The sequence below is a fragment of the Microtus pennsylvanicus genome, chromosome 3 (assembly GCF_037038515.1).
Source record: "Microtus pennsylvanicus isolate mMicPen1 chromosome 3, mMicPen1.hap1, whole genome shotgun sequence".
NCBI classification, from domain to species: domain Eukaryota; kingdom Metazoa; phylum Chordata; class Mammalia; order Rodentia; family Cricetidae; genus Microtus; species Microtus pennsylvanicus.
The window spans coordinates 19,524,790-19,548,446 of record NC_134581.1 but is presented as its reverse complement, the minus strand read 5'-3'; the positions used below and the strand labels follow the sequence as shown (position 1 = coordinate 19,548,446).

Below are 23,657 nucleotides of genomic sequence, written 5' to 3'. Positions count from 1 at the left end.
TGATTCTTACAGCCTTCTTTGAGAGCAATCAGGGCTATTAAAACAATGGCTCTGTCTGTCTGGGGAGTACTGGCTGTTAACATTGTTCTCTATCTCCGTCATCTCTGCTAGAAGATCACGTGGGGCTGCTATCTATTCACATGCTACCATTTCAGGCAGGCACCAAGAGTGGCCTCCTATTCACAAGGCTAAATCCACAGTGAAGATCTTTAGAAGAGGTGGAGTGCCTTCCCTTTCATAAAGCAACTGAAGCTGCCACTTCTCAGACCAAAGCCATGATCTTAAATTACCATGCAGCTGTGTGTCAAATGAACACGTCCTGAGCATCGTGTAATGTCTTCTGAGCCCTTGGCAGTCTTATTTCTAACAGCACTGGCATATTTTCTCCATGGGAAAGATACTTAGCAAAACTATACTGCAAACTTTTAAGAAAAAAACTCTGTACACAATTATTTCTATGAAGTCTCACTCTGTTGAGACAGAAAGGGCACTAGGCTACCTGGTTTCTGACACATTCTTTTCCCACATTCAAGGTAAACACTGCACAGACATACTGCACATCTAAGCTAGCTGCTGCTAACATACTGGATGAAAACTAGGCTACGTGCAGCTTTCCTCATAAACATCCAACACCACACACCACACGCTGTGCAAGGTTGAAACAGATGCTTATGACATGCTCACAGCACCCCCCAAAAATGGTAGCCAGATGCCTAAGTGATGAGAGGAATGCTATTTTAAGTCTGGTCAGGGCAGGAAGAGGGCCTGCCAGGCACCTTCGGGTCTGACTTACCTGTGAGGTATCCTGCTGTTTGAGAGTCAGAAATGAATAAGTCATGTTTCTGGTCTTTGAAGGCACTCCAGACTGAAGAGCGGGAGAGGATTTCATTCACCTGGGGAAGTAAAGCAACCCCTACTTAGCATGATTGTGTAAAGGACTAGTTGTGGGAAGACTGAACCAGGAAGGAAAAACAACTTCTGAAGTCAGAAGGCCACTGGGGAAGGACCAGGAACTGGCCAACATCACACACACATGTTCCCGGGCACTGTGCTGGGCATGCCTCACTGAACCAGACCTAGGAAGGGTTGGGGAAGATGCTGGAAACTGGAGTTACAACTTTAAATCAGCCTTTCAAAGGATGTGCTGTGTCTTGTGAGCAGATCATGAACAACACACACACATAAGAAACTAAGTGAACAGACAAAACATCAGAGTATCACATGTAAAACGAGCAAACATTTTTACAACAGAACTACTGTGTCCATGTGTACTAGACTGGAAGATGAAAATGTACAGAAAATAGTAACTTAAGTGGTGCAGACCTGGAAGACACAATTCAGAGAATCCTGAGTCTCTAAGTCAGATGGAAAGCTCACAGTTAGTTGTGTGTGCTGAAGCAGAGCTCTTCGTGAAGCAGGATGGGCCCCATTCCAGCCTGGGCAGCAGCAGTAGTGAACGAGGAGTTGAGCTGGGGATGGAAGAGCTCTGGTTTTAGGAGGTGTTATTCTTTCACCCCTTCTTTGGGAGTAGAGAGTGGGTGCCGGGGCCACTTGGCTAATTTCATCCCTAGAAATGCTAATGAAGATGGAGGGGACGGTCCACAGGGAAGGCACACGGAGTTATCTGCCAGCCGTTCAGAACACCCAGAGGCATACCAGTAAATGACTGCAGCAACGTATGTGACTTGTCTTCTTTAGCAGTGTTTTAAATGATTCAAATACTGAGAGAAAGTCAGTGGCATCAAAAATGTTTCTTTTCTTGAAACACAGAAGCCTAATTTCACTATAGGAAAGTTTAATAAAGTATATTTAAGCACAAAATTAACATTTGCACACAGAAATGAATGACCCAAACCTCCACTGAACAGTGAATGGACAAACTGTAGCAATTATACACACAATGGAAAATTTAAACATACAAAGAAATGAAAACATTTAATTGACACAACATGGGTCAATCTCAATGCAAAAACGAAAATACGTGTAACACACAGACCCACATGTCGGAAACAGAGTGGTGGCTGTATGGCTGGGGCTGTGGGAGAGAGTAAATTACCAGCCACAGGGGTAATATGCTCAGGAGCTAGGCAGGGTGAGATTATCGCAGTGGTGCTAAGGTGAGAAAGGCCAGTTCGTTGTTCACTATAGTTAACTTCATGTTCTGTTTGATGGTCAGCATTGTCAACTTGAAAGACTCTAGCAGCTTTCAACCACTGGGAAACACACACTTCTCATGGTCCTAGGAACGGAGACGCCACTGAGGAGCAAAACTACCATTATGAAGCAGCAACAAGAATAAATTTAAGGGCTAGGGGTTCCTAAGACCATCAGAAATGTGTTTTCTGATGGTTATGATCCCGTTGAGGACCACTGACCTAGACTAACTGTGTTATGACTGAGGGGCACTGTCTAAACTGCCTGAATTGAGGCAGGAAGATCTGCTCTGAGCATGCGGATTGCAGACCTCTAGAAATGGCTTGCAGGAGGAATCTGGAAGAGTTTGAAGGATTGGTCTAGAAAACCCTTCACTTCTGAAAAGAGAGCATAATGGGATATTCTGGCAGGAGACTGGAAGACAAGAAATTAGGTATAGTTGGTGCCTGGCTCTTGAGCTTTCTGGGGGAGAACAAGGACTCTCTCAGGACTGGGCTAGAGGGCATCTGTGTGAATTTGGCCCAATTCTGTCCATATACTCTGAACTTGGGTGAAGTGTACTTTAGTTTAAAGATAACAGACTAGGGGGCTGGAGAGATGGCTCAGTGGTTAAGAGCATTGCCTGCTCTTCCAAAGGTCCTGAGTTCGATTCCCAGCAACCACATGGTGGCTGACAACCATCTGTAATGAGATCTGGTGCCTTCTTCTGGCATGCAGGCAGAATAAATAAATAAATAAATAGAATTAAAAAAAAAATAGCTCTATAAAAAAAAAAAGATAACAGACTAATTTGTATGGCACAGAAAACTCCAAAGCCAGGAGAACATTCAGGCTGATGCTAAAGAAGTTAGCACCACTGAACAGAAATTTCCCATGCTGTACTGGGACAACACTCTCCCCCTCAGAGGTCTAGCCTGTGAAGAACCAGAACCATTTAGAAGAAGGGAACCTATACTAAAGAGGTTTCCTGTTCCTTAAAAACACCTGTCTGGAAGTGTTTCCTCAGGGTCAAAACAGAGACTGATACAGCTATGTTCCTGGGGGTGGGACCCTCCTGAGCTGGTGGCAGAACCTGGGAACATCATCTACATAGTACTGGTTTTTAACACACGAAAGAGACAAGATTTATGAAAGCCACAGGGCACCTGAAGCTAGACAAGATCCTTAGGAGGGAGTCCTTGCAGAGTCCCTGGGAGCCTATGAGAGCAGAATCTAAGCCGCAGTGGAGCTCCTGGACCCATGGGAAAGCTGTAGGTATAGAGGGTGGGGCTACGTAAGCTCTCTGAAGCGCAGCACATCATACGACAAGCCTCAGAGGCTGCAACAGAGCTGAGCTTTAGTACTTGTTATGCTAGAAATGTTACCTTGCTTTGGCCTGATTGCTCTCTTTTGTGACTTACGCATGAAACTTGTTTCTACTTTTATAGAAACGCACAGGGAGAGCCTTTAGAATTTTCAAGTGTTAAAACTGTTGATGACCATGGGACTTTAAAAAGTTGGACTGAGTGTGTTTCATGTAATGACATGATCATGAATCTCCAAGGATAAATGGCGGGTGGTTATGGCTTAAAAAATGACGTGTCTGCATGGCAAGTTGGCAAGGGCTGGAGTTTAAATGGTTGGTGTCAACTGTCTACTTGACAGAATCAAGAACGAGCTGGAGATGGGCTCGTGGGCATGCCTGTGGAAAACTGCCTTGAATGCCTTAACTGCTGTGGGAAGACCTGTTCATCGGGTGTGGCGCCATCCCCTAGTGGGACCCTGGACGCCAAGGGGAAAAGGTCATTGGGCAGCAGCAGATAGTTCTCACTCTGTGCTTTGACTGTGAATGTGGTGTGCCCAGGTGCTTTAAGCTCACGCCACCCTGATTCTCAGCCATGACAGACCTAGTCTGTGTGAGCCAGAATACTCCACTCCTACCACCCGGACTTCCTGACCACGACGCACCTTGAACTGTGAGCCAGAGTAGTTTGTCACAAAAACAAGAAAAGAAACTAACTCGCTATATAGATGTCACTTCAATAAAGAAAACAGGTGGCCAGGTGGTGGTGGCGTACGCCTTTAATCCCAGCACTTGGGAGGCAGAGGCAGGAGGATCTCTGTGAGCTCGAGGCCAGCCTGGTATACAGAGTGAGTTCCAGGATAGTCAGTACTGTTACACAGATAAAGCCTGTCTTGAACCCCCCCCCCCAAAACCCAAATCAAACCAAAACGCTTTAGAAGCAACAAAAACAGGGGGGCTGGAGAGATGCTCAGTGGATAAGGTGCCTTCTGCTGAGCTTGCCAACCTGAATTCAATTTTCAGGACCAAATAGTGTAAGGAGAGAATAGACTCCTGCAAATTATCAAAAGACCTCCACACATGAGTTTTGGCATGTATGTACTTATGCATACATGTGCACGTGCGTGCGCGCTCACGCCTACACACACACGCACACACATCCCTTGTTAAAATGAAATAAATTTAAAGCTAAGATGAAAAGTAGATCCTTAAGAGGTCTGAAATCAGTGTATGTGCACTTGAAACACATTACTGCACAGCCACTCTGCAAAGGGAAAAGAAGCTAGCACTTTTCAAGCACTAATATAATTTAAAATGATGTTCAGATCTTTTCAATGATATCTGATTCTACACTAAGTGTTCCAAATTCATCTACATCTTTTAATGGTTTTCTTGAAATAGAGAACATACTGTTACTACACAGAAAAAGAACCCCCCTGCATGCATGTTGGACACAAGCCTATGCTTTTTCTGCAGCTGTGAAGCAGTTATGTGAACACTGGCCACACTGGTTTGAGGACTCAAATACAGGTTCCCAGATCATCCACAGCCAAGACCGTGACTTTGAACATACTTCTTAGTAGGGAACACAAGGTGCTTCTTACAGACTCACCTGTTCTCCGTACTGCAGACTTCGAGTCATTGCCTTGAGAGCTTTAACAATCTGGGCCTTAGTAGCGGCAGGACTGTCTATGTTTTCAAGGCCTATGCCTTCAAGCAACTTTAAGAGGTATGGGACCAACTCTGCTTTCAGAGCCTGGAATAAAGCACAATGAAGATGTTATACACCAGCTACTGAAGATGTAATTTCACCACTAGGATCTTATCTACAGTAAGTAAGACAACCTGTTCTCAGCATTTCAATGCAGATGCAGATTTTTATTTTAGTATCAAACGGAAACAGCATTCTTATATAAAGTGATTTTGATTCAGTTCTACCAAACTTTCTAAATGTTATGCATCAATTATGTAATCTTCCTAACACTGAATGAAGATACAATTATTATTTCAAATAAGAAAATCAGTGCCTAAGGGAAAAGAAACAAGTGTACACCACAGAGCTGGGCATAATGGAACCTGCATCTGGACCCAGGAGGGACAGAACCAAGCTCTGAGCCACTGTGGCTAAAGGGGTCACTCTAACAGGCAGCAGCCTCGAAGGACTTGGCTGCCTTTTGTATCTTCCTCCAGCACCGCTCTCTGCAGTCATCACTTAGTTAGCACCCTGAAAGAGCTGAATAACATGCTATCGCTCCCACAGACTCTCCAGAGGTGTGTACACCCTGTCCACCTACTGACTTAGTGAGATGAACCTGATGTTAGTCACTTCAGATGAGCCACCAGCAGTAGATTCACAACCTCCTCTATACCCACTCTGTACCTCTGTTTACTGAGGGTGGAGGGCTGGGTGAAGAAGCTGAAGGGAGAGGTCAGGAGAAGCGTGATACAGTTCACTTCCTGTTGTTGTGAATCAAGATGTAGTACTCTCAGTTCCTTCTCCAGCACTATGTCTGCCTGCACACCACCCACCATGATAAAAACAGATTAAACCCCTGAACTGTAAGCTAGCCCCAATTTAAATGTTTTCCTTTATAAGAGTTGCTATGGTCACAGTGTCTCTCCACAACAATACAAACACTAAGACAATGTAAAATATCAAGCTAATGAACAAAATTACGGCTTCAAGTATCTTTTATAATGAGGGCATTTAAATTTATTCTTATATGTGCACACAGCTGCAGTCACCACAGTGCAACAGACCCACAAACTAAAGCCTTCCACCCATTTCCCACCCTGGCCTCTGGTAACTAAACAGTCTTTGTTTCCAGAACCACGGCCACAAAGGTGAGATTACGTGGTATTTACACCCAGAACAAGAAAACTCACTTTTGCCTGAGTTTACTTTTTCCTTTCAGTGTCTGTGACACCAATATCTACCAAGTCTGATTTCTACCAGGTGAGTGGTCTCTATGAGAAGAATAAAACCTCACATGACTCAAAAAATACTAGAAATGAACAGAGCCCAAAGTAACTTTTACAAAGAAGCTAAGGATGACAGCAGAGAGAGGGGGAGGGGGAGGGGAGAGTGGAGAGGCGGGGAAGGGAGGGGAGGGGAGAGAAAAGCTGGTGAGACTTTAACTTTAGGACACTCACAAAGACCTAAGACCACAGCCACAGAGCACCTGTCTGGCCTGTCTGCTCATGGAGAGTCACTTACCTGTGCCACTAATTCATTCTGTTCTTTCTGGAACATTCGATTAATTGCTTCACAGGCCAGACCAATAGTATCCGCTCGCTTTTTCATTCCATTCATCAGTGGGCCAATGGTCTCCAAAGATGCCATGGCTCGAACACACAGCTGAGAGCCCCAAAACAAGGACAGTTGTGGAGTAGAATGTTATACACAGTAAGGTAAGTTCCACAGTAATAAAATGCAATTTAAAACCCACTTTTCTGTTTAAGAGAAAATAAGTTCCATCTCTACTAATCACCGAAACTGATAGATAAAGGCACACAGGAGACAGGGACTGACACTCCGAAGTGTCGTCAAGTGGACACAGATAAAACTCTGGAATTCTGGGCTCCTGAGGATTTATTAATACCTCATTGTCAGACAAGGCGTGAACAACACGAATAGCACTCTTGGGGATGGCATTATTCCTGTGATTCATCGCCTGGAGAACTTTGGGAAGATGTCCCAACGGTGGGACTTGATCTGCCAGCTGAGGCTGTGCACTGAAGAGACAAACCGTGGCCATCGTCAGGGTTTCCAGAGTCTCTCCCTGGGAAGAACAAATAAAATACCAGGCCAAATAAACCACAAAGCACTTAAAAAACTCTTAAATAGACTTAAAACATTTATTCAAAACTAGAGATTCAAGTTGACACCTGAATCTAATTCGCACACCCCAACAGAGCAGCAAACTTTCTTTTTCTTTGATAAAAGGCACAAACCTAAGGACCTGAGAATGTGCCATCACATACTTCACTGGGCCAGGTACACTGTGTTTTTATGGCAGAGGTAGAAGATAATACCTAAATGACTATATGGCAATTTAAGGCAGGGTTACACACATGCTACTGTGAGTCAGCCGCAGGAATACAAAGGAATTCAGGAGTTGTTAGCTGATGTTTCTCCCAGTTCTAGGAAAAGTCCTCTTATAGGCCAACAATACCTTACTCAAAATGTTTCAATCCAGAAGTGTCTCAAATCTAAGAATATTTACACAGACATTCCTACCTGAGTTTGGGCATCACTGTGATATTTAAGGGTTCTGATTTTAGAGCACCTAAGACTTTCTATTTGCTGACATGTTTAACCTCTATTTAATATTCTGATGACCATTATGGTCTTCATATAGATGATCATGGCTTGCAAACACACACACACAAACACGCACGCACATGTACCCCCCCAATACACTCAAGCATGCACGCACGCACGAGCGCGCACATACACACACACACACACACACTCAACATGCACATCTGAATTCAAAGGCAGCTGCTATTCTGAGATTTTGTTTTCATGCAGTACAGGAGCTCAAACTCTGAGCCATGCACATGTTAGGTAAAGCCCTAGCCCTGGATCCAATTCCCCCGGTCAGTGAGAGCATGGTTTTGAGGGAAAAGTAACTGGTATATTCAGCAAACTATTTCAAGTGTTTTGTTGATGACTGACACTTACATGTGGATTGTTCTTCTCCAGGAGCTCAGTTAATTTTTCTAACAATGCAATAAGAAATTCTCTGGGTTTTCTTAGCACCCAAGCTGGCTGTGCAATAAAGATTCTCAAGAAAACTCCCCCAACAGCGAGTTCACCTTCTGCTTCTCCAAACAGCACAGCAAAATCTTCAGGCAACTTTAGAGAGAGGAGAAGGAATCATGGGTGAGTCATCTTACATCATCACTCCTCTGCGAAGCCAGAAACGTAAGACAATTAATGAAATCTGCACACAATAAACTAGTATAAAGATAGTCATTAGTTACAACTGTTTTAAACACAATAAAATTATAATAATTGACATTTCCTCTTAATGGAGCCTACAAAAGAAGTCTCTATCATTTAGTTCTAGTGTAAGCATTACAACTTTTACATCTGTTTGAAGCCTGGCCTTCCGTGGTCATGTCCAACATATCTTAACAATGGAGTAATCAACAGCTAAAGGCTGACAAACTGATTTAACATGAATTAAAAACAAAAACAAACCAACAACAAAAATATAAAACAAAAAGCCTTATGAAGTAAAAGTGTAGTTTACCTTCCAGTTCACATCAGGGTTATCCCGTTGGTTTTTAAAGTGCCTTGGGGGGGGGGGGGTAAGAACATTAAAGTTTAGTCAAATTAAATTAACCTTCAGAACAAGTGTTGGAAAGGGGACAGACAGAGCAGGACCACGCCCATCTCTTTACTTACTCTAGCATCATCTCTCTCACAGTTGTAGACACCTTGTCCCTGGAACTGTCATTCCAGATCAGCTCTGGATTTTCATGAGTCCCCTCAAATATATGCACAGCAGCTTCAGGGTTGTCTCTCATGGCATCCATGAACACACTGGGCAGAAATTTCATTAATGTGATTCGAACCTAGGGGAGGAAGTTCAGAGTTTTAAGGGCCACTGGAAACATCAATATTTGACACGTCCTTCCAAGTTTCCTAAGACAGAACAGCAGTGCAATCTGTGCTATGAGTGAGACCTAATAACAGTTCCCTAAAAGACCTGGAAAAGCAGAAGAGATAAATCTGGATTAATGAGAAAGTAATCTTACAAGTCCATGACCTGCCATACTTATTTATATCTAGTTTTTTCTCTGCTCCCTCTAGTTAAGAAACCTGAAAGAACTCTAGCTGGGTGTGGTACCTCATGCTTGCCATTCCAGCACTCAGGAGGCTGAGGCCAAAGGACTGGCAGTAGTTCAAGGCATAGGGAGTTCAGGCCAGCCTGGACTAGTGTGAGACACTGTCTCAAAACAGAAAGACCAACCAACCATTCAACCAACAGATCCACCCAAGAAAAAAATTCAGAAGTCCTTGTGTAAAGTTTCCAGAACTCTTTGAACAGGTTCTTTATGTGCAGTACAACCCTTGGTTGGCCTGTTCCCCATCCCTCTGCCTTTATACTCCCACAAACTAACTTTTCCACAGTGCATCTCTATGCCCAACAAGTAATCTAAGTGCATTTGTTTTGCTCCATCATATTTCAGGGCACACTGTGTTTGTCAAAAAAGAACTTTAATGGTAGTTTTGAAACACAGGGGTTGGCGTCAGCTCAGACAGAGGAAGCTATGGGTTCAGTCCCAAGCATAAACCCCACCCAAGACACACCACACACATGAATATCCAGTGCATAAAACATCTGAAAATTAGAGGGAGGCACAAGGGCAAAGGGGAAATGAGGGCTGGGAAGACACATTTTCCTTCCACGTCAAACTGCTCAAATCTTGTCTTGTGGAAACTTCACTTGCTAGGTATTTTCTTGACTCCTGACACAGAGATGCTTATTCTATGACCATACATGAAGTCAGTAGACACACAGTCACACACACATACATGCACACACAAATGCCAAAAGTTCTGTACAACTATTGGTCATAGATTGAGTTTTAACTTCTAACAGCCAATGAACTAAAGCAATGACAGTTACACGCCAGGACACTCCCCAAATGACTAATGCCAGCCCATTCACGGTCAGCCAGCAATCTAGAGTGAAGGAAGCAATGGTGCCGAGGTCCCACAGGAGGCTATTTCTTACTCAGTAAATGCAGTGAACAGACCCTCCCAGCCTTAGGCTTACTTCTGTTTATACCTGAGTGCAGAAACATCATGCACTTCTAAAAGTAGCTGAGCCCACTACTCTTCCTGGCCATCAGTCTCCTGAGGGTAAGAACCCTTCTTTACTGTCAGACTACCGCACTGTGCCCCACCCCCAACAGCACATTCTTAAAGCTCAGAGACCACAGCCCCAAGAAGTGCTCAAAGCCAAAGTCAGAGTGAAAGACTTTAACTTCCTCTCTGTGAATCTAAAGACATTTAGGTCCGGAGACAAGTTATACTATGTCATAAACTAGGTTCACAGCCCAGGGCTGAGATCCATAAAGCAAGAGTTCAGATCACAGGCCATACTGCCACCCACCACCCCAGGCCACTTGGCCTTTAGCTTTCCCATCACTTGAGCTTTTCAAAGTTCTAAAAAAACCATCTTGTGGAGGACATTTAGTTAGAAACCCAGTAGAGTCCTTCTCACTACTAGTCAGCATCTAACAATCTTGGCATTGTTCTATGTGAATTTATGGCAGAAATGGCTGATAGTTTTAAAACTGCTTTATTACAGTCTAGGATCTGTTTTTTTTTTCTTTAAAAAAAAAAACTCCAAATAACTTACCTTATATTTTAAAATATTTCAAGGCTTAAAGTCCAAACTGAACTGTTCTCATGAATTTGGAGGAACAGGTTCTCTGTAAGCAAACCATTACACACACCACTCTCTTCCTGGAGTGCTGGGAGCTCATACCCCACTCTCTTCCAGGAGTGCTGGAAGATCATACCCCGAGTTTGTGTCTGCTGGGCAAGCACCCCAGCACCGAACACAGTATGCCCACTGGTAGCCGCTTATTGTAGCTCTATTTGTAAGACTGCGTAGAAGCCATCTATTGACCAGACAGATGGGTTTCCGATGTGTCAGATTTAAGCAGAGTTATGCTAGTAAACTGATTCAAAAGCAAACTTTAATTTTACTTAGATAAACTATCTTAACCTACCGAGTCTTCTCCATTCTAAATTTCTGTAATCTAGTCTGCCACGGGCATATTAAGTTATTGGTCCCACTATACATAATAGTATTACTCCTTGAGTCTCAGAGTGCTAATCTGTTTAGCAGTGGGATGATGGCCCATGTTTTCATTTGTAAGCAGTAGTTTCAAGTTAGAGCCTTTCCAGTGCTCAGAATTTAACTTGACCCTAACCTGTGTGCACACCTGACTCCCCCTAACCCTCCAGTGCTATGTCTGTGCTCCTCAGCTGTCTAGGGCAGGGCTGGACAGCGGCTTAGCCTATACCACATCTGCTGCACATCAACACTTCACTGCAACAGCGCTGCTTCCAGGCTGCTTCCTATCACAGACAAGCTGAGCACTTGTGAGATCTCCTCCCCTACTCCCCATGCTGGGGTTACAGGCACACAAGGCCTCGTCCTTCTTTTCATCAGGGAGTTAGAGATGTGAATTTAGGTCTTTCTGTTGCACAACTAGCACTCTTACACACTGAACCTCCCCCCCAGCCCTGCCCTTTCTCTTCAAGTGAGATAAACAGCAATCACCTTGTTCCACTCTCTTGAGCCTTCCAAGTTTCAGCATAGGCTTCCCTGACACACAGCAACAACCCCAGCTTCCACAGAAAAGCACTTCCTGTCTTTGCCATCCCAAACAGACATATAATCAAATGTCATGAAATAATTACCTGAGTAACTGATATTTTATGCTCACCTTTGGACCTATTAGTTTATCTGCTGTCATTTTAGCAAAAAGTTCTGCTGTCTGGGACCGAACCTGTGGATGTGTTGAATTGCAGAACATATCCAGTAAATAAATCAAAGCTCCTATGAAAGAAAGAAAAATAAGCAATGCTTCCATGCAGAAAGCGACTTTTCTCACAAGTAATTTCTATTCACTTCACCTAACTCCAACTTACTGCATCTTATACCTTCATCTCTCTCTGTCTGTCTTTCAATGAAGTTCCACTATTTTAAACAATCCTCCTGTCACAGCCTTATGTAGCTGGGAACAGGGCCACCACAATGCCTAGCTAGCTGTCTTAATTTTAAGAACTCTTAACACTTCAGTGCATTCTACATCAGCAGATTGTGAGGCAGCTCAAGGTGAAGGACGGCTCACTGAGCTAGATGGAGGAGAAAGAGTTGTGTACATTACCCTTTGCCATGGCTTCTTTGATTATCTTTGTATTCGATGCCAAAGCATAGAGAGTCTCTAGAACAAGCTGTCGGCCTGTAGAGCAAAAGACATGTCAAGGAATGCATCAACTCCTTAGCTCACATTCACAGGGCATCAGCTTGTGCCAGACCCTTAGCCAGATGTTCTGTAGTGTATCAGATTCCCCCCTCACAGTAGCCAGCAGGACAAGCGTTGTTATAGCTGTGCTGTGATGAAGCTGAGGCCCAGAACATTCAACCCGAAGGTCTCAGAGTGAGTTAGTGGTATAGCTGGTTTTCCTTCCCTCTCAAGTCCACATTCATGACCACTATGCTATATACTAGCTTCCTACCAACTGTTTTCTCCATGGCCCAAACCATCATTTCTTTCCATCCAGAGAACACCCCACTAGGCACCTAAGATGTCTACCTGTTGTTAGCATCTTAGGGAAGCAGGAGGAAGAACAACTGTAAACCGGTGCTGCACTCCTCGGCCATAGCTGCATGCTGTATAAGTACACTGAACTAACAGACTTGGCTCCTTCAGAGTTAAGTAGGAATGACAGACAAGAGGCTAAAGAAGGAAGAGTTGACAAAGGAGAGGCTGACAAGCACTGGGCTGAGACTAAAACAGTAACAGCGACACCCCTTAGAGTCGGTTGAGTTATCTACATGCAGGCTATTTTACTTGTAAGAGTAAAGTGCTGGCTATACTATATAAATGAAGCAGTGATAAATTTTTACTTTGTCTTTTTAAAGGTTATTTGTGTATATTAACGTTTTGCCTGCATGGATGTCTGTGCACCACATTTGTGCCTGGTGCCCAGAGGTCAGAAGAGAGTGTGCTGGATCCCCTGGAACTGGAGTTGTGAGCCGAGATATGAGTGCTGGGAACTGAACCTGGGTCCTCTGCACGGGCAGTCAGCGCTCTGAACTGTTGTGCCATCTCTCTAGCTCCTAAATTTATATTTTGAAACTATGATTTATGTTATATTTCACTTTACCAACCAGTTTTGTTTTGCAGTAAGTCTTACAAAGTTTGAAAAAGAAAAGTCACATAAGCTTATGAGGTATGACAACAAAAATCTGCAAATAGCTTCTTAAGGTTTGCCTTTTTCCTTTTTGGGGGGTGGGGGACAGGATCTAACAATGTAACCTTAGATGGCTTGGAACTCACAGAGATCCATCTGCTTGTGATTCCTGAGTACTGCCATTTGAAAGAGCTATTCCAAGTTTGTTATTTATTCTAAAGAAAACACACACTGATGAATATCTTGAATATCACCATAGAGCCTTCATTTGGCAGTAGATGGAGATAGAGACAGAGACCCACATCAGAGCACTGGACTGAGCTCCCAAGGTCCAGATGAAGAACAGAAGGAGAGAGAACATGAGCAAGGAAGTCAGGACCATGAGGGGTGCGTCCACCCACTGAGACTGTGTGACTGATCTAATGGGAGCTCACCAAGGCCAGCTGGACTGGGACTGAATGAGTATGTGATCAAACCGGACTCTCTGAATGTGGCTGACAATGGGAGCTGACTGAGAAGCCAATGATAATGGCACCAGGTTTTGATTCTACTGCATGTACTGGCTTTTGGGGAGCCTAATCTGTTTGGATGCATATCTTCCTAGACCTGGATGGAGGGGGGAGGGCCTTGGACTTCCCACAGGGCAGGGCACCCTGACTTCTCTTAGGACTGGAGAGGGAGAGGGAGAGGAATGGGGAAGTGGGAGGGAAATGGGAGGAGGTGGAAATTTTTAATAATTAAATAAAAAAAGAAAACACTATTCAAGAAAAATGCTACTCAATTAGATATGAAGAAACAGCAAACAAAAAAGATGACTAAGGAGGGCCCTACTTACAAGATTGAAGAGAGGTTGAACTAAGGTATGTACAACATTCAGAAGTTAGTGAAGTGGACTAGGGATGTATCTCAGTATTGGTTTTGTGATTGAAGCTAGACTACAATTGGTCAAAACCTCAATGACCTTCCTCCCACAAAACAATCTTAAGGCTAGACCAGCACAATGACCAACTATTACAGTGGACAACTGTACTGCTTTCAAAGAACCTGCATCAGTACAGGCTGTATCAGAATCAGACTGCAGTATCACCATCACCTTAGTGGTAATATCTCTATTGGAATCAAATCAGTAAAAGATAAAGGGCACAGGACTAAGTGCAAAGCAATCACCACTACCTTACACATACCTTCTAGTACCCAAGACCTTCCAAGTATAATGCATTATGGAATACCAGCACATTTCAGTTACTCAGACCAAGACTATGCTCAACAAACTGACATTTTCCAGGTATTTTGCTTGGGTTTTAGACTTCTCTCATTCCCTAACTTTCTACTTTTATATGGGAAACAACATAATTTCATTCATTTATACAAAACATAGTTAGAAAAACAAATCTAATATGGTGAGTACTACTTTAAATATTCTAAAACTCAACATGAACGACATGTCTCGTTTTGTATCAACCATGATCTACTGTCCCCTATCAGCTATTATGCTGTGTTTTCCAAAATTCCATCTGTACATATACCTACTTGATGGCAATGAATGTAGAAGAGCCAACAAATTGGACAAAACCATGGATTCTGCAATATTATTGACACAGTCTTGGTTGGATGTCACTATATTCACAACCTGAAAATTAATCAACAGGATATTAAATAATTTTGGCCCTAAATTAAATGAAGTGATGGTTTTACAAAAGTGACAAAAATCTTTGGAAGACAAAATTTTTAGAAGAGTTTAATTTCAAAAGATTGGCTATTGCTAATTTGATTATTTGAGGAACCTTCTATCTGAATGCCTTCCAGAACTGTGATCACAAATGGGGGGCAGTTGGGGGACCAGTCTTTCTCACAACTTTCTCTTGCTTTAGGAAGTAAATGTCCTTAGTAGCTAACATAACAGACTGCTCTAGCCTCTATAATAGAGAAATTGGTGCACTCTTCTTTCAAAGTAAAGCTCTGTCAAGTCTAGCCGTTGCTGTATGCAATGAAAGACTGATGTCACCCGAACCAGGTTCAGCATTCCAGAACACTGTATTCTAGGTCTGATAATGTTCAATTTAAAAGTTACAAGATTTCTGAAGGAAGTAAACAGTAAAGCGTGTTTCTTAATGCAAAGAACATGCTTGTTAATGCTTTCTGATAAATCTAACGATTACTATTCTACTACGAATATGACAAACCAAAAGGTAATCTTAGCACACATTACACGGTGTTTTTTGTTTTTTAGAGCTATTTTTGTACCTTCTCCTGCAAGGTTGAAAGTGGTGTTTTTGGTAATAAACCATGTGTTCTAATGACAGGGCCATCTGAAGATGACCGCAAGCTCTTACTTTGAGTTGCCTGAACAAGTACGACCATGATTAGGGGCTTCCTTATTATGTCAATAGCTGCAACCAAACAGCATCCTGTGGCCCTAATAGTTTCATTCTTTTGGAGAAAGGGCTCCAAATTCTCTGGTACCCTTACCACCCAAGGGTTTGCGATGTGTCTTCTATAACCTTTCACCAAGGGGTCTGCAAGTCTTGCTAAAACGGTTATTTTTGTGCTAGGTGTACAAGGAGGAGGAACAATTAATGGGAAAGAGGTGTCCCAGTCATAACACATCTTTCTGTGGGCACCAAGACAGGGAACTGCCTTCTCCTCTTGCTGATCTGTGGTTACGAAACTTTCCAGTAAAGTCTAGTCTCTAACACACTCCACGTGGCACTCTACAATATACCCAGGCCCTGATGCATGCCAACAACCACAGATAGAACCACCTTGAACAACAGTGTCCAGCATTTGCTCTTTAAGGTTATATTAATAATTACATCAATTCAACTTGAAAAATACACAAATTTGAGGCAATAAACAAAATGAATATAGCACACAGATTTTCATCAACTTTAGACAGTGGCTGATCAAGTCTCAAAGCACTGACAGTAAGTGGTAGGAGGTGTGGCCCCCTAGTATAAAACAGCTTTACCTCCAAAGCCAGCTGCTGCACTTGACCAGCTCCATGGACCCGGAGCAGAGAAAATATTAACTTAAAGTGTCCAATGCATTCACTTTCAGAACCTAGGGAATGAGAACAAGAAGTTATATTATTTACAAGAGATACACTTGTAGGCCTTTGGAAAACACACTGTTATTTGCTGTGAATCTTATCTCTGGAACTCTGAGGAGTATCTGGAAGGTGAACAGGGTGTTAAGCAGCAAAGAACAGAATGTTAGAGATTTTTTAGTTTGCTTACATGCCTACCTCTAGTCCCAGGCTAAAAACAAGAAAAATTTAAAATAATCAGTCCAAACACAACTCAAAAATCCTAAATGGAAGGTAATTTTACTCATTACCTCTACGAATATTCTCCAACCTATAGCCCAAAAGTGGCATGAGCCTCAGGACACATATGATCGCAGCCCAACACAATGTAAACTGACTCAAAGCACTGTGGGGCGTGGTTGGTTTGAGGGGGTAACAATTACTCATTAGATGATAATGCTGTGCAATGTTGAAAGATTGGACAGCTGTTGTCTAGATTTTAGGATTACCCCCTCAACACAATTGTACTTTGGGAGAATCTGACATCATTTAATATTTAATTAAGACTGGGACAGAACTCTGCAGCTTAAAGACAACATCAGAAACAATTTGATATGCACACATCAGCGACTCTTAGAAGAGAAGAATGTTTTCACTCCTACCCACTTCAGTCCTAATTCGATATATCTGCTAGCACTCTTGTTAATCAAGCAAAACACAGAACAGAGGGTTTCGCTCAGCATACCCTTCCTTCTGTTACAAACACATAAAAGAGTATAATGTGATCTTTTGAGGTCCTTGATGCCTTTGTCCCCTAAAAGTCTGAAAACATTCAATAAGCTACTTTAAAATTCAGTTGTAAGCCACTTATTAATAGGTAAGAACTGTGCCAACTAATCAATGGAATGCAGGAAAGCAAGGAGCGCGCACAGTCCTAACATGAGAACTGCAGGGGTAGACTCAAAGCCGAGTTCCCACGCAGCCTCCTCAGGTCTTCACCAGCTGCAACCCACAGACATCCTGTGTTGAAGCTTCACTGTGCCTCAAAACACCAGTAGCATTTTATGATGACCTCAAACAATACAGAATGATGTATTCTCTGGGTTTTAAAAGTCAATGTACCCTGTGACCAAATAATTTCCCTAATACTGCTACTGGTTATTTGAACAAAATTTTGGCAAATACCAAAAAGTTAAAAATTTTAATAGCATTTCAATAGTCACTGAACAGGGTAAATAAGTACTTTAAAGAAATTTAAACTGAAGGGTGGGGAGGATAGCTCAGTGGTTAAGAGCACTGTCTGCTCTTCCAGAGGACCCAGGTTCAATTTCCAGCACCCACATGGAAGCTCAAAACTGTTTTTAACTCCAGTTTCAGGGGATCCAAAATCCTCACAAGGGCATACATGCAGGCAAAACACCAATATATATAAAATAAAAATAAATAATCTAAAAAAGAAGAAAGAAAGAAATTCAATTTTTAAATCTGTGCTGTTTCAGGGTCTCCCTCTGCTGGCAGAGATTAGAAATGAAGGCTGTGCTAGGTTAACATCATTTTACCTGCACTGTTATAGCCTAGATCCAGGCAGCTAGGATGGTCATCTGGACATTTTTTCATGTCCTTTGAAAGACATTTAAGAGAAGAAATCTCACCCTTTTTAAAACTTCAGACAATTTTCAGAAAATGAGTGTCCATATGCAAATAATACATTGAGGACCAAAGAGGCAACACTTAGATCATCTAATAAATATTCAAGTACATATACATGGCATGCCAATTTGTAGTAGTAATATGAAAATTCTCAGTAACAAATGGTGCTATTTCAATTTATTTTTTCTTAATCATGAATTCTTCTAAACACAGTAGCTTGAACTCTCTTCTAGCCTTCGGAGACAGTATGGTGTCACCTCTATTTATTATTATATCACATGTAGCAAAGAGCCAAGTGTGAGTTTTCCCTGAGTCCCCACAATAAAATTCAGAGTGTTTTGGAGCTCTCTGGTTGTTCTAATGGTGCTATGAACAATGGTGCAATCACATACCTGGGTTGTATTTGATGACATTTCTCAGAGCCTCCAGAGCCATCTCCACTCTCGGTAAGCGGTCCCCATGCTGCTCTGACTCCACTTTTGCAGTATGAGTGATGGCCATGAACGTGTGGAGGTACTGGGCCTGAGAGCCTATGTAATCCAAGAGACTCGCAGCAAACTCTTTTGGAACCTAAGCCAAGCACACAAATATATAAATGTGCGAGCCATCATAATAACTTATCCTGAAAATTTTAAGAGCAAAAGAAAAAAAACCTCAAGAAACTGAATGAATGTGATTGAACTGTGAATACAAATGCATATAGCTATGCATAAAGGAATGGGAAAACCAAAACCAATTAAAATTTACCTAACTTTCTGAGATCTTACACACTTTCACCAGTATCTTGGTACAATGTTAAGATTAGGATATCTGATCCTTTTACTAATCTAAGTAAGAACATCTGTGACTTTTTACAATTAAATTGTATTTTTAGAATACAAAAATTACTTACAGTTGCAACAGAAATTCAGAGGCCAGCTTTTCAAGGGTCTGTTCTAATCATTTAACTCATTTTGCTGACTAACTAGTTAAATATATTATTCTGTAAATAACAATACACACTAATTTGGTAAATTCCAATTTCAGGAGCAAATTCTAAAACAAAACATTATTTCTAACCCACCTTGGTAATGAATGTCTGTAATCATAGCTACCTGGGAGGCTAAGTCAAGAGAAGTTTGAATTTAAGGCTAGCCTGGGCCACAAAGAAAGACCCTATTCACATATGTCTGCACACATCCATATACACACACACGGTATGATTCACTTCTCTTTACAAGACACTCAACTACAAAATTTTGCCTTTCCCCTAAAGCAGCAAATACAAGGGACAGATAAGAAACAAGTGGTTGTTTTATGAGCTTCATGAAACTCAATTCTTCAATAATCTAGAGCAGTACTTCTCAACCTTTCCAATGTTGTGACCCTTTATTCCTCATGTGGTGGTGACCCCAACCATAAACTTATTTTAATGTTACTTCATAACTGTAATCTTGTTACTACTATAAATTGTAATGCAAGTATCTAATATGCAACCCCTGTGAAAGAGTTGTTTGACCACTCCAAAAGGGTCATGACCCACAGGTTGAGAACCACTGATCTAGATGAAGATGCTCGTACCAGGACAACATATAATGGTCTCAGCAAATAAAGAGGTATTAATTCCAAATTGTACAACTTGAATAAGTCAGTAGTAGTTCTCAGTAAATATTATCACAGGCATCAGAAAAAATTAAAAGCCAAGCACTTACCTCTAGCTGAAAAGTTGGGACTTCATTATATACTCTAACAAAAATCTCACCCACAATCAGTTCTTTGGCATGGTCACTGTAAACAAATTCTGCCCCGTAAGTTTTGTCACAATCACCCTTTAAAAAGAGAAAAAAGATTGTTAGATGTAAATGTCATTTGTAAATCTACCCTTTTTTGCTTAATAATGCACAGAATACTTCAGGAAATCCACTCACACCTGAGAGAGGGCAAATGCACTGTGATGTATGTGGGCAGTACATTGCCGGATTGGCTCAGTGACAGCAGGGCGTTTTACTTCTACTAAGACTATTAGGACTCATTTTGAAGTCTCAGAAGGTCACTAGGGTGAGTCAAGAATTAAGAATTGGCAATAGAAAGCAGGCTATGACACACGCGGACTAGGAGTGACAAGTAATAAATATATTGATTAAAGCACCAGATTCTCCTAGTGCATACGAGCTTCTCCATTAGAAGGTGGGAATAAGAGGAAATGTCAGTTTTGATAATGGAAGCATGAACTGACAGGAAAATCAGTTCATCATGAGCAACACTTTGCTAGCTGTACAAAAGTAAAAACAACAAGAAAATCCCAATGTAGTATTTTAAAGATTTGTTTTTATTATTTTTAATTATGTTTGTGTGTTTGCATGTGTGGGACTGCACAGGTGAGTCCAGGTAGCTTTGGTGTTGGAGTTACAGGAATTATGAGCAGACTTATAGGGATTGCAAATAAAACTCAGATCCTCTGGAAGAGCAGTGTGTACTCCCAACTGCTGAACCATCTCTCTAACACCCTAAAGTACTATCTTGTACAACACCAGGCTATCCTTAAAATGGGCCAAATAGCACATTTTGTTTCAAGACAGATTCAACCTGTCACCTAAGAGCATATAAAACACTAACATACCTTTTTAATCATATTTTCTTGTTGTGACTCAAGAAATTCAAGCAGTTCCGCTCTTGTAGAATTGTTCCACATCAGGTAAGGGTTCTCTGTGTTGCTGTTAAGCATCTTCAGAATCTAGGAAGACAGTATTCCTGTTAAGTCACACTCATGGAGCCTTGAGTATCAGATTGCAGTTGGTACCTGTGTAAGTCTGACAAGCTTGTTGATGCCAACCATCTTGCAGTAAGGAAAACCAAGGCTACAAAAGCTGACGTTATTTGTCACAGGTCTTACACCAGTAAATGTGAGACTGGGGGTGAAATCCGAGCCTGATTTCAATCAACTCCTCAGTCTTCTGTTTGGTGGAAACCCCAGTACCCTAAATATCTACTTAGCAGTAAGTATTTCTAAATACACACCATACTTTCTGCACATACATATGCTCGAAACAAAATCTACATCTTTATGAAGCACACCCCTAAGGAAAATGGGGGATGGGCACCTGTGCACCAGGTGGATTTCCTGTGCACACCCTGACTCAGGCTGCAGCTGAGGAGCTCTGCAGGCTGATGATGTTTCCAGTTGGCTCTCTTCAACTGTAAACACATATTCCACACCTCAAGTGTTTGAATGAAAATGTTTCCATTCCTCATTTCCAGAGCTCTAGGCCAGAAAGGAAGTCGACCATGTGTGGTGTCTAAGTGAGAATGGCCCCATATCATTTCAATGCTGTTTTCCTAGCCTGGTTCTCAGTGACCCTCACCAAAGAGGGCACACATGGAAGTGGGAGCCGAGTAGTACTTATTCACCATGAACTGATGAAAATGCATGTATGTGGAGGGTGTGGGCTGCATGGATGTATTTTCAGCATTCCAACCTTGACCAAGAATAGCTATAACTTACAACAAACATTTAAACAAACTTAGTTCCTGACTGCAAACATCACTGCAAATTCGTTCTCTTGTCCTAGCCCTTTGTGATTCAAGGTTGGTTAAGAATAATGGTAGGCTCTGTAGTTGAGAAACATGAAGCTAATTCTCTGTCCCAGAAGTTAGACTCCAAGGTCTGTTGTCATTGCCATAAACCCACAATATACTCAGTTTCTTGGCTAAGAGAACAAGCAAGTGAATATTCAATTTTCAGGTTTCCCAGAGCAATCGGGATTATCCTGTTCCTTTAGAACTTAAAGGATTTTGCATTATTCACAAACCCAGCTTACTGCTCTAGTCCTTACCTCAGTAGCACTAGCCACAGCTAGCTTTCTAGCAATGTAGGGTGTCAGCATGCCAGCCAAACTCTTCCTTACAGTTGGATTTTCTGGGGTTGCTTGGTCGTCAAGTAAATATCCACCAAGTCGACTCAGAGCATGGACACTGAGTTTGGCAAGACTGTTGGCCACTTCCTGTTATATATATATAAAATAAGACATTAAAGTAGGTATGTTCCCTTACATAAGTGACATAAATAGCTTTATGGTATCAATACTGTATAGAAATATTTTAATGATCAGCAAGGAAACAGCTGGCACAGGCGTACCAACATCAGCACCATAGAACTTATACATTCCAGATTTATTTTGTTTTTAAATACGGAAACCCCTCAGCACTGACATACTTATCTATCCTATAGAATCACCTGGAAGTGGGGTGAGAGGAAGAGACAGGGAGACCTAACTGCTAGATGCACATGCTGGGAATATGAGCAATAAATGACAACAAATATGAACCAAGAAATAGAAGAAAAAAACTTTAAAAATCAGACAAATACAAAGGTTCTGGGAAAATCTAGTTCCAAGAGCCTGATACATTTTTATACTTCCCTATTATATAATTCTGAAATCATAAAGTTGACTAAGTAAGAAAATGTTATATGATTTCCATTCCTTCAATTCCCTTGCCTTAAATCCCTCACACATAAGTAAAACCCATCCCTGCACTGGAAAGCGGGAAGATGGAAGACAGTCTAGGTGACAGGATGGTCTGGGCTATGGAGTGAGTTGAAGTCACTCTGGGTTGCAATTAAAGAAAGTGTGCCAGTGTACGGAGCAGTCAACAGCCATCTTGAAACAGCATCTCTAAATGACTCAAGCTTTGTTTCCTGATGATTTGGGATTGGGGTAAAGTTACCTGCTGGTTGGTTTCTTCGTTTTTCTGAATGCCACTCTCTTCCAACGTATAGTCATAGTTAAACAGATAACCAAGTAGATGCCATAAAATTCCAGCTTGAAATAGATGTGTCTGTAACCAGAAGTCTACCGCAAAAGAACTGACACATTCCACTGCGAGGGCGGCCACCCGTGGGATACTCTGCAAGGAAAACAACACACTGACTTGCAGGGTGAAAAACACTGCCAAGAGAAACCAGCTAGTACATCATGCCCAGTTAGCTATCTTTTCTTACAAAATATCTTACCAAGTGCAAAGACTCCGAGATCAGCTTTCTCATCTTTCATGTAAATGCAATAAAGGAACAACAGCAAAACTGCTAGTACAATCAGAGATCTGAGCTTCACACCAACAGCCTTGTTCCTCCTAAGCCTTCAGAAGGCACCAAGCAGAAGAAGCGGAGGAATCTGACCAGGTCCCCAGTCCCAGCTGCCTCAACCAAGATCAGCACCTCCGTCCTTTCTATTCAGCATAACTCAAGTCTCTTCCCTATCAGGCACAGCATCTTCAGAGCCGGTTTCTCTTGGTGGTTCCAGGTTGGGAGGGAGTGAGCATGTTCTTACTTCTCGGAAGCCCTCGCAGTAAGCAGTGACCACATCACAGGTTCTACAATGTCCTGCCCTAGAAGATTTTAGTCTCATCTTCTCTCTTTCCTTCCTTAGAAACTGAGACTCACTTCTAGCTATGTCACTACATTCTTACCTTTTGTGGGCCAGAATAAGATGAAACCCATTGTTTATAGCAATGTTTCTAGAAGAATACTTAAAAGATATGAGCAATTTACTTAGAAATAGTTTTGGGTAAACACGTGGCTATAAATCAAGCACTCATTGTTTGAAAAGAAAACC

The 23,657-nt window shown here is 41.9% G+C and overlaps 1 protein-coding gene across 2 annotated transcripts in view; it reads right to left on the bottom strand.

Moving 5' to 3' along the window:
- The window catches only part of Dnajc13 (DnaJ heat shock protein family (Hsp40) member C13), a 116,104-nt gene that overhangs the window by 5,364 nt on the left and 87,083 nt on the right, over positions 1-23,657 (bottom strand). For both annotated transcript variants that reach the window (XR_012909962.1, XM_075964807.1), the window contains exons 40-55: positions 22,771-22,950; positions 21,879-22,046; positions 20,666-20,779; positions 19,758-19,874; positions 18,459-18,636; positions 16,360-16,451; positions 14,922-15,021; positions 12,362-12,436; positions 11,918-12,030; positions 8,853-9,022; positions 8,698-8,740; positions 8,124-8,297; positions 7,039-7,218; positions 6,654-6,794; positions 5,049-5,192; positions 794-893 (exon numbers count right to left, since the gene is read on the bottom strand). Coding sequence is in view for 1 of the 2 variants with exons in the window: in XM_075964807.1 (XP_075820922.1) it covers positions 794-893; positions 5,049-5,192; positions 6,654-6,794; positions 7,039-7,218; positions 8,124-8,297; positions 8,698-8,740; positions 8,853-9,022; positions 11,918-12,030; positions 12,362-12,436; positions 14,922-15,021; positions 16,360-16,451; positions 18,459-18,636; positions 19,758-19,874; positions 20,666-20,779; positions 21,879-22,046; positions 22,771-22,950 (2,089 nt within the window). In the remaining variant the exon portion in view is untranslated. The remainder of the gene's footprint in view (positions 1-793; positions 894-5,048; positions 5,193-6,653; positions 6,795-7,038; positions 7,219-8,123; positions 8,298-8,697; positions 8,741-8,852; positions 9,023-11,917; positions 12,031-12,361; positions 12,437-14,921; positions 15,022-16,359; positions 16,452-18,458; positions 18,637-19,757; positions 19,875-20,665; positions 20,780-21,878; positions 22,047-22,770; positions 22,951-23,657) is intronic.